This window comes from Balaenoptera acutorostrata, chromosome 13, assembly GCF_949987535.1.
Source record: "Balaenoptera acutorostrata chromosome 13, mBalAcu1.1, whole genome shotgun sequence".
Taxonomy (NCBI): Eukaryota; Metazoa; Chordata; class Mammalia; order Artiodactyla; family Balaenopteridae; genus Balaenoptera; species Balaenoptera acutorostrata.
Window position 1 is genome coordinate 28,503,704 of NC_080076.1, and position 11,021 is coordinate 28,514,724.

An 11,021-nucleotide genomic window follows, 5' to 3' on the forward strand; every position below is an offset into this window, starting at 1 on the left:
TGGTCATGGGACTTGGTACCTATTTTCTTTGTCCCATCAGTAGTTTAAAAAAAAAAAAAAATCTTTCCACCAAGGTTTCTGTGCTGCTACAAAAAAAAAATCTATATTTTTGTCGTCTTCAAAAAAAAATTTAAATGCAGATATGCATCAGAGAAATCCCTTTATATGAGTCCAGGACTTGGGAATGTCTTCTTTTTTCTTTTCAAAGCAAAATTTGGAAAACAACCATTCATTAAACCTCCTACTTTAATAAGCCGTGTCACCATTTTTATGGACATATACCTCTACCTTGATTTATCTTCTTTTTGTTAGATGTATGAAGAAGTCCGTAAGAGTTTAGAAATGTGCAGCATTGAGAAGGACATTGAGTACTTTGTGAATCAACGCAAAACTGGACAGGCTCCACCAGGTGAATGGATCTGTGGCGTGGGGGGTTAATTAAGCAGTTCTATTAGTCTTTCTTGTCACAGGTCATTGAGAATGGAAGTCATCAGCCTCTTAATGTTTTATGTCTTGATAATTCCCTAGCACCCATCGTGTACGAGAATTTCTACTGCCCCCAGAAGAATGCAGCCCCACCAGGAAAGCCTACGGGGCCTAACTTGGCAAGGTAATATCCAGCTTTCTTTCACATGAAGAAAAGTACTTTGGGGGACTTCCCTGGCGGACCAGTGGTTAAGACTTCGTGCTTCCACTGCAGGGGGCGCAGGTTTGATCCCTGGTCAGGGAACTAAGATCCCACATGCCGCAGTGTGGCCAAAAAAAAAAAAAAGAAAAGAAAAGTACTTTTTTTTTTAAAAAAATTAATTAATTTATTTATTTATGGCTGTGTTGGGTCTTTGCTTCTGTGCGAGGGCTTTCTCTAGTTGTGGCAAGCGGGGGCCACTCTTCATCGCTGTGCGTGGGCCTCTCACTGTCACGGCCTCTCTTGTTGCGGAGCACAGGCTCCAGACACGCAGGCTCAGTAATTGTGGCTCACGGGCCCAGTTGCTCCGCGGCATGTGGGATCTTCCCAGACCAGGGCTCGAACCCGTGTCCCCTGCATTGGCAGGCGGATTCTCAACCACTGCACCACCAGGGAAGCCCAAGAAAAGTACTTTTAAAGAACACTTTTATTTTTAGTGTTCCAATTCTAATATGGACGTATTAGAATCAGGACATATCTACCATTGCATTTGCTTAGTGAGGCTGCTAGGTTTTTGGAAATAGCATTTTTAGGACAAATGTTAAATGGGTTGTACTAGTCATAGTTCAAGGGGGATTGTATCATGCTTGAGTGTAATTATTATTACTCATGCATGAATCCTATACCTTTCTTGTAGAAAGCAAGAGTTGGCAAACTCTGGCCCCCTGTGAGTCAAATCTGACCTACCTGTTTTGGTAGGGCCTGCAAGTTAAGAATAGTTTTCATGTTTTTAAATGGTTGAAAAAAATTGAAAGGATACTATTTTGTGACATGTGAAAATTACATGAAATGCAAACATCAGTGTTCATATGTAGAGCTTTGTTAGAAGATGACTGCACTCGTGTTTCCATTCTGTCTACGGCTGCTTTCTCATTGGAGCTGAGTAGCAATGAGATAGAAATGCTGTGTGGCCAGCAAAGCCTAAATTATTTGCTTTCTGGCCCTTTACAGAAAAAGTTTGCTGCCTTGATATAAAGGATTCTGAGGGAAGAGAAACTTCTGTTTCATATACAGTCACCTCGAAGTCTAAGCTGTTGAATTTTCAGTCCAGTTTTTAAAAAGATCAGGGAGTGTTTGAGGGGGAAGTGCAAGTTCATCACCAGTGTTTAAGAATGCCAAGCGCTGCTCAAAGCAGTAACTTTGAATTAGTTCCTTTAACCCTGACAGCAAGGTAGGAACTGTTTTGACTTCCCATTTTGCATCAAGGCGATCAGAAACTCTTTTTTTTTAAATTTATTTTTATTTTTTATTTTTTTTATTTTTTCACACACACACACTGTATTTTATTTTTACAAGAGATAGACTGACACCAAGCATTGTACATGGATGACCACAACAAAAGCAACAATGATTGCAATTACCAAACATGAAACACACTCATACTATGTCATAATATTGACATTCAGTCCAGTAATCCTCCACTGTAACAGCTCCTTTACTTTGCAGTGAAAATTGATTTGTATATTCTTTGCCTCTGAGTCCTTGTTGGATTTTTTTTTTTTTAAATTCAGACAGAAAGTCACAAAAATTATACTCATCCTCATCAGTTCACTGAGTCCCATGTAATTAAATTTTTTTTTTTCATCTTGATCTTTTGTTAGCACTTTTATGAGTTCATCAGTTTTTCATTAGAGTTCTGAAAATGCTTATTCATTCAGCTCAGCAGTACGGTCAGTTACCAGAAACCTGTACTTGTCAGAGTCTTTTCCATGAATTTCTTAAAGATGAATTGTTTGACTTACCATTTTGCATCAAGGCGATCAGAAACTCTTGCCCACATGACCACATGACTGAGATTTCTGGGCTGTGGGGCAGGGCTCTGCGCATCCTGCTCCCCAGCATAACGTAGTGTCTGCAGCCTGGATCCAGGAGGTCAGCGCTGCAGAGCTTTTGCTTCATCTGAACTTTTCTTAACCCTCCAGAGCAGAAACCAGATCTGATTAGCATGCAGTGTTTGTAGAGTGAAGTAGAAATTTAGAAAAATAACAAGAACTTATCTGAAAGATTTTGGTTTTCATTTCTTACAGGAGAAGACCTCTCCCAATTCCTAAAAGTTTACCAGGTAAAGACTGTTTGAAATCTTAGGTCAGGTATTATTTAAGGTTGAGTAGCTAGAATTTTGAAATAAAAGGAAAGAAGGGAATAAATAGAATCAAATTTCCAAGAGAATGAACCTATTATTAGAAACTATAATACTGTTTGTCACAGAGTGGAATTTGGTAATTCATGGTCTATTTTATAGCTTATCCAAGAGAATTCAGCTACTCAAGTACCAAAAGAAACTTACTAGGCATTCTTACTAAGAGATTATTTCTCTTATTTCTCCTATTATTTCTCTCTCGGACTATGAGAACAGCAAAACTGAGATATAGTTTCCTTTGGATTACACAGAAATATAATTTATAGAAGATGTCTGGAAACATGTAACCTAATATGTATTTTGTACACTGCCTATAATTGGATCTTTCACTGAGCACCCTGGTCTCTTTTTCTCTCTGAACTCCTGTGATACCTCTGGGAGAACCACACACTTAATGCTTTTTGTTAATTTGTATTTCCTGGATAATTACAAGATCCTTAAGGGCAGGCACTTTGTTTTCTCCTGAATCAGTCGCAAAACATAACACAGTATTGGGCACATAGTAGGTGTTCAACAAATACCTATTATTTGAATAAAAGAAAGATATGCCTATCTATGTTCAAAGGAAGAGGGAAGAGACATCTTGGGCTGCATTTAGCATCTTAGCAAAAATTTAGTGACTGAAAAAAATTTAGTGGCTGAAATTACATCTTTGAACTAGATAAGGATTTAAGTTAATTGATTTCTTGTTACCTTATAATTACCACTTGATACTGTGGGACTTACTTTTGTCCATTTTTGCAGATGATTTTACTGTGGGGACTGCTATCTGGGCATGGTTGAAAAATGGCAAAGAAATCATAATAGGGATTTCCAATATGTTTTCTGACTTGTAGTTATGACTATTATTTGTAGGTTTTGTTGCCAGATATGTTTTCTTCTTACAAAATGGCAGTCACCAGACTCTGAGTGGGATGTCTTGATTTGAAAAGAGCTAAGATATTATCATGAAAAAGTGTTAACTTAATGTTGCTCTGTGTTCTGCCCTTTGCAGATGACCCTGATTATTCTTTGCTTGATAACTACAATTTGATCTATCAGTAACATGAATGGTAAGAACCTTTCATCTTCACAGAATCAAGTTGCGTTTAGACTGGTGATTGTGTTTTTGAAGTGTTTGAAGCTTCTTTATAACGTCACTGCAGGCAAACAAGGCCTTGCATCAGGCCTTGCACTGGTGGGCATGGTGCCCCTGCAGGATGGCCTCTGGTTCCCACAACTGGAAGGGGACCGAGACCACGCCATACCTACTTAAATGAGGGTAATTCCCCTTCTTTATTCTGCAACTCTTTATTTGCCCTTATTAATCTCTTTCATGGCTATTACACACCTATACTTAAGGCAGTGCTACAAACAAATACACCTACTCCTCACTGTTTAAGTAATTTAGCCTCTAGTGCTCTCCCCCATTCCCCAAAGGGGAAAAGTCAAGTAAAAAGAAGTCAGTGAAAATAAGGCAGGTGATATCATGCTCAGCAAATACACAAGAGCATTGAAGGGGTCATCCTGCACCAGATTATTAGTGCTCTGAACTAGTTAGTAAACCAGAGGGATTCCTAGAGCCCAACTACTAAGCCAACTGTGGCTGCAAAGGTGATTCTTCCCATTTGGCGCTCAGGAGCTTGCAACATGCCCCAGGTCAATATCAGTCTTCACAGCTGGAAGGAATATCTCTGAAGCCAAAACAGCAATACTAAATGAAACTCCTCACGAACTGTAATTCTTTTAACCCAAGTGGGCATATATATGCACATATGAGCAAAGAAAAAAATCTTCAAGGATATCTTCCTAAACAGATAATAGTTTTTCTTTTTGCTCATCCATGTGTTCTAATTTGTCTACAATGAAAATGTGTTACTTCTTAAATTAAAAACTGTTTTAAAGGCAGCGGCGCGGGTGGTCACGGGCTGCCAGGCCATGCCGCGTGGAGCTTGCGGCCGGCTCGCCTCAGCGCTGCGGGGGACACGCGCACAGCCGCCCGCGGTCGCCCAGAGGTGTGTGCACGCGTCCGTGTCACGGCCGTCCCCAGACCAGAGCGAGCGGACGCGGGAACCGCCCCGCGTCTTCGACCCAGCGCTGCTGGAGTTCCTGGTGTGCCCGCTCTCCAAGAAGCCGCTCCGATATGAAGCATCGACAAATGAACTGATTAACAAAGAGTTAGGAATAGCCTATCCAATTATTGATGGGATTCCTAATATGATACCACAGGCAGCTAGGATGACACATCAAAATAAGAAGCAAGAAGAAACGGAGCAGCATTAGATCATACGTAAAAACGACCACACACACAACTGAATTTTCTAAATACCATCCACCTTTTAAAAAGTCAGAGTGGCGGGTAATAAGTGGAGAGGAAGAATGTTTCTGTCTCTTCCTACGTTGACTGTCCTTATTCCGTTGGTCTCGTTAGCAGGGCTGTTATACTCGGCCTCCGTGGAAGAAAACTTCCCACAGGGCTGCACTAGCACAAGCAGCCTGTGCTTTTACAGTCTGCTCTTGCCGATTACCATACCCCTTTCTGTGTTCTTCCACCTTTGGACTTGGATGGGTATTAAACTCTTCAGGCATAATTAATACAACCAGAGCCAAGGCGGTATATCCTAAGGATAGGCTTGAGTGTCTGCCTCTGAAAGGTCAACTACATGGAAATACTGGACACCCACTTAATGTGCAAGAAAGATGCTTTGCCTAGCTTCTGTCAGAGGTTTAGGATTAGGGGAGGCTTAAGCTGCAGAGGCTTCTTTATTGTACTTTGGTTTTGCCCTTGTTTTTTGAAGGTTCTTATTTATACCTGGGGTATCAGGAGAAACATTTCAACAGAGTGTCTTGTTGGAAATTAATAGCCCTAGCCATCATCTGATGACTTTATGTCTTATCCCATTCATAATTAAAAGTTACTAATTTGAAATCTTATATGTTTATTTTACATTCAGAGTCTGGTAAAGTCACATGTTAAGGATGACTGAAATAATTCCAGAGGAGCTCTGTTGGGGTAGTTGTAGAGAAATGGATTTGAACTAATGTGGTATAAAACTGTAATAAAATGGAAACTTCATGTATTTGCCAAAATTCTGAGTTTGTAAAATTACCTTCATTTCTTTGGCATCACATGCTTACATTAATAATAAAATAAGATATTGACATTTTCCATAAAACAATTTGTAGTTTTGTGGGGTTTTTATCCCCCTTTGGTCACTAGAGTGTGATTCTAAGGAAGAGAAAATGTAAAATATTCTAAATTTTAAACTTAGAATATTTAGAGAGACACATAATAGCCAAAATAGAATAATTTCCCAGGAAAGTATGTGCCTCTTCAGGTAGAGGTGGGGTTGAAAGGTTTGCAAATAGCTAATTGTGTCCTATTGAGTTGAGGGCTACGTTTTGAGGCACATTTCAGTTTATTTTCCTGCCACAGGAGACCTATTTAAATAGCACTACTAAGGGCATGAGCATTTTACACATTAATAGTTCCTGATTTTCCAGAACTTTCAACAAGATTGATGAGTACAATAACTCTTTCAGAAGTGTAACATAAATATTTCAGTAGTTACCCTAAAGAAACCTAAGAACTGAATATAACCTTAACTGATTCTTAATAGAACCTTAAAGTAGTTTAACAGAACCTTTAGATAATGATTCTTCCCTTTCAAAAGACAATTAAAACGAGGTTGGATGTGTTTTCTGTTGCATTAATTCAATGTATATACTGTAGTACAAGTCATGTTTTAAAAACTACTCTATGGCAAGGACTTCCCTGGTGGCACAGTGGTTAAGAATCCGCCTGCCAATGAAGGGGACACGGGTTCGAGCCCTGGTCCGGGAAGATCCCACACGCCGCGGGGCAACAAAGCCCGTGCACCACAACTACTGAAGCCCACCCACTCTAGGGCCTGCGTGCCACAACTACTGAGCCCACGTGCTGCAACTACTGAAGCCCGCGCGCCTAGAGCCCGTGCTCCGCAACAAGAGAAGCCACCGCAATGGGAAGCCTGCGCACCGCAACGAAGAGTAGCTCCCACTTGCTGCAACTAGAGAAGGCCCGTGCGCAGCAACGAAGACCCAATGCAGCAAAAAAAAACAAAAACAAAAAAACCCTCCTCTATGGCAATATACAAATAACACGGAAGACAATAGAGGTACCCATCATTTCCTGAAATGGCATTATTTTTCTTCTTAATGTGCCCTAAATCTCACTATGGTCAGTGTAAATGAAAGAATTTTGCTGATAAAACAAGCACTGTATTCTGAAATCAACTGTGGTAATGATTGCACGATTCTGTGACTATACTAAATCCACTGAGTTGTACAATGTATGTGGCTGAATTATATGCTATGCGACTTGTATATCAATAAAGCTGTTACCAAAAAAAACAGAAAAAAACAAAACTGTTTTAAAGAGTTGGTCCTCTTGCGTATTCCTGATCTTAGGGTGTTCTTGGGAGTGACAGGAGGGGTGGGTAGGATTCAGGGAGTTGCAATGGAACTAGAAAGACCTTTCTCCCACCCTTCTTGGGTTGGTGTTGGTGATATTTACTGTCATTTATGAAACAAAACAGGTTTTAACAGCGCTCCGTGGTGGTTTTCCTCCAGTGTCCTCTACCACTGAAAAGTGCTTGGGGGCTTCCCTGGTGGCGCAGTGGTTGAGAATCTGCCTGCTAATGCAGGGGACACGTGTTCAAGCCCTGGTCTGGGAAGATCCCACATGCCACGGAGGAGCTGGGCCCGTGAGCCACAGCTGCTGAGCCTGCGCGTCTGGAGCCTGTGCCCCGCAACGGGAGGGGCCGCGATAGTGAAAGACCCGCGCACCGCGATGAAGAGCGGTCCCCGCACCGCGATGAAGAGTGGCCCCCGCTTGCCGCAACTAGAGAAAGCCCTCGCACGAACCGAAGACCCAGCACAGCCAAAAACAAATAAATAAATAAAACTTAAAAAATAAATAAATAAATAAAAGGCTGCTACTAAAAAAAAAATTGTTGTTAAAAAAAAAAAAAAAAAGGAAAGTGCTTGGAAGTGGGCACATCAAACATTACCTGCCTGCACTCCTCTAAAACCACCCACTTTGTGACTTAACGGCCAATTAGCTGTTAGGACAGAAGCCATGGTTTTCTTGATTAGACAGAAATAATCAGAAAGTATGATTTATATTTACATGTAAGTCTTTAAATTGCTTAAGAAGTGTGTTTATAATATTTAAGGAACTTTGCTGCGAAAGGTAGTGGATATTGAAGACATAAAAAACCGCATCCTCTAACTATATATACCTTTCTGACCAACAAATTGTAGTCTTTACAACCAGTCATCACCTCTGCTTCATTTCATAAGCCTCTCTCTTTCTCATGGAAAGAGGCCCGGCCCATTCTGGAGGTAGAGCAAGAACATGGGAAATCAAGTGACTTGGTATTCAAAGGTAGAACCTGCTCTCTAGAACACCATGCAGTGATGGCTATGTGGTGGGGCATCAGCAGCTCCAAGAGTTTCTTTTTTATTTTTTACCTTCCTTTTTTCCTCTCTCTCTTCTTCCTTCCCTCCCTCCCTCCCTTCCTTTTTTCCCCTTCCTTTCTTCCTCCCTTCCTTTCTCTCTCTCTCTCTCATTCCTCCCCACCTGTCCTTCCTCTCTCTTTTCCCTTCTGCCCTCCTCTCTTTTCCCTTCTTCCCTCCCCACTTTCTTCCTTCTCTTCTCTTCTTTTCGTTTTTCTTTTCCTTCCTTTCTTTCCCTCACCCATTTGGGTAAAGCATATATTCTAGTTGCTTAATAATAGCATTTGACCCAGCAACTGTAGTTCCTCAGAGCCCAAGAATCTGCTGTTTGAATGTAAGATGCCAATACCAACACATTTACTGAAGTTTGGTCATTTCATTGGGCCTCATAAGTGTCTGTGCCAGCTCAAGGAGTAGGAATTGAACATGTATAATTGACTGAATTTAAGAGAATTTTAAAGAGGGAGTCTACCTTTATTAGTAACTTAGTTAAGCGACATCACAACATTTAAAATAGTTGGAACCTTCAGAATTGACATTTAAATAGGAATCTTGAGGAATTTGCGATTTGTTCTGCAATTGTTGATTTTAGCTGCTATTCTTGTTTTTAATTCTAACATGATTAGGTAAAGATAGATTATGACTTTTGAATTAAAAATATGTATATAAAAATATAAATGTATGTGTTATTTATCATAAAGCAATGTTTTTATTCCATTTTTCATCACTTGGAATACCCATTTCTCACTGTTTATTTTCCTTGGCCAAGCACATTGTTCTTGTTGAATAAAATCTCAATGTAGGAGCAGGGTGCTGATATGAATAGTTAATTCAAATGAAATTTCTTTATTATTTTCTTTCAGAAAACAAAGCTTTTTGTGGTTGGCGCTTCTGTGGCATGGAAGGAGGCACTTAAAGCAGCAGAATCTGTAGAAATTACGTCAATCATGAAGACTTTGAAGTGAACCCTTGCTATAATTTTTTGATATTTTAAAATTTATCGTAGGCATTTAGTTCAACTTAACCTAGTAGAGTTCTGCAGTTTTTAAAAGAAGTTTGCAAATTGCCCAACACTGAAGAATTATACTTTTCCAATCAAGTTACTAAAGTTGTGAATGAACTGTGTTTTCTGCTTGATTCAAGAAAGTCTGTGGATTTGAAGCCTTGACTCTTGGGGGTTGGGGCAGGGATGGCTGCAGAGGAGTCTGAGCCAGCAACTCAGCAACTCAAGAAGCTCCTTTGCCTTTTGGGGGCAGCGTGGCTATGGAATTTACACAGTGACACATATTCAGTAGTGTAAGATTTAAAATCTTCCTTTTTGGCTGGAAGGTTTAGAGGCCATCTGATAGCACTTTCTCACTTTACAGATGAGGAAATGAGTCCCAGAAGTGTGAAATTGATTTCCTTACAGTTCTCCCAGCTGACTAGGGACAGACGCAGAAGGAGAGTACAAGCTCATCCCCCATCACCATCCTTCTAACCCTTCCTGAGGCTGTGATGCGCATGTTGAAATTTAAGACGCCAAATGTTTTTGCCAACATCTTTTCACTCGGGAAAGTTACCAGGGTTAAAATGTCAGATTTATTTTTATATGGCTCACTGTGTGTACTGAACTACAGAGCACCATATTTAATCTAATCTAAGAAGCCATTCGTTGTAAAACATCCCCTTACTTTATATACCACTAAGAAAGTCAGTGGGGGAGTTGACACTTGTGACAATTAATGGCCAAGCCCATTGGAATTTGAGATGCTAAAGTGTGGGGGGAAAAGTACATCCTAGGATCAATGAAACATGGTATTTTGACTTTATCCCTGAAGAGAGTTTTAGACTTACAAAGCCAGTGCTCAATCTTTGGTCTTCACAGAAAATCTTTCCCTTTCTAGATACTGGAATTTTTAAAGTGTCAATCTTACCCTTTCACAAATATTTGGGTCTTCCTTTGGTCACCCACAAACAGCAGGGAGATTGGTCTAATATTCGCACACTGAGCAAATGGTACATTTTAGTTAATGACAAGTTAAAATAGCACTGGCATTTATTTGGGATGTTGTGAAATTCTGGTACCACAAAGAGCAGATACCTTCCTTTTCTGCTCTGTGCATAGCTTTCCCAGAACTATGGACAAAGTGATTGAAGGAAGATCAATTGTTTCCCCTTTTCATATAAGGTGCTGCTGAAAGTGGCAGCTTCTTGTCATGACCAGAAGCTTGCATCAGTTGGATAGTCTTTTGAAAAACTGAAGTTTGCAAAGGGTCATTGACTTCCCCAGATTGAACAGGCTCAGGAAATTTTCCTTTGAACTCAGAACATTCTATTCTTTAGTATTTTATTTATTGTTAGCAATTCCATAGGGATTTCAGTTTTCTCTCTACTGATCAGTGTAACTGATGTAAAAATGTCTTAAGAATTGAAAATATTTTTATTTTATTGCTCTTCCAGTTCAATATGAAGTAAAATAAAGGTTCTTGGTGATTTTGGATTTATTTTGCATTTTTGTGTTAATTGTATCTCTCTTCCAAGCTCTGTTTGACCCCTTGTCACATTTGCTATCATTAGACCACCATAGAAGGACAAACTGCCGGTCAGGGAAGCCAGGAGGAGACTGGCACCAAGCCACTTCCTACTAACCCTTCAGGTGCCAGATGCAGGGTCCCTTCCTCGGGGAAGCATGTTCCCTGCCTCCAGGCTTGGTGGGATCCCACTGCTGTCTCCTTC

The 11,021-nt window shown here is 40.3% G+C and overlaps 3 protein-coding genes across 3 annotated transcripts in view; all 3 read left to right on the forward strand.

Moving 5' to 3' along the window:
* The window catches only part of PSTPIP2 (proline-serine-threonine phosphatase interacting protein 2), a 93,703-nt gene extending 82,918 nt beyond the window's left edge, over positions 1-10,785 (forward strand). Inside the window, exons 11-15 of the mRNA XM_057526658.1 lie at positions 313-409; positions 529-610; positions 2,713-2,747; positions 3,820-3,877; positions 9,167-10,785. Coding sequence (XP_057382641.1) covers positions 313-409; positions 529-610; positions 2,713-2,747; positions 3,820-3,869 — 264 coding nt within the window. The 3' untranslated portion in view covers positions 3,870-3,877; positions 9,167-10,785. The remainder of the gene's footprint in view (positions 1-312; positions 410-528; positions 611-2,712; positions 2,748-3,819; positions 3,878-9,166) is intronic.
* On the forward strand, positions 590-5,219 carry LOC102998605 (protein preY, mitochondrial-like). The gene is made up of 4 exons (XM_057526659.1): positions 590-610; positions 2,713-2,747; positions 3,820-3,877; positions 4,710-5,219. The coding sequence occupies exons 3-4, from the start codon at positions 3,875-3,877 to the stop codon at positions 5,085-5,087; spliced, it is 381 nt and encodes a 126-aa protein (XP_057382642.1). The 5' UTR covers positions 590-610; positions 2,713-2,747; positions 3,820-3,874; the 3' UTR covers positions 5,088-5,219.
* On the forward strand, positions 5,184-7,174 carry LOC102998881 (phosphatidylinositol N-acetylglucosaminyltransferase subunit Y). Its single transcript, XM_057526660.1, has one exon. It carries the CDS (start codon positions 5,184-5,186, stop codon positions 5,397-5,399), a length of 216 nt encoding a protein of 71 aa, XP_057382643.1. The 3' UTR covers positions 5,400-7,174.
* Positions 10,786-11,021: the final 236 nt, after the last annotated feature.

Excerpts from the sequence above, each read along its gene's own strand:
- LOC102998881 (XM_057526660.1), top strand. The coding sequence starts at position 5,184 with ATGTTTCTGTCTCTTCCTACGTTGACTGTCCTTATTCCGTTGGTCTCG.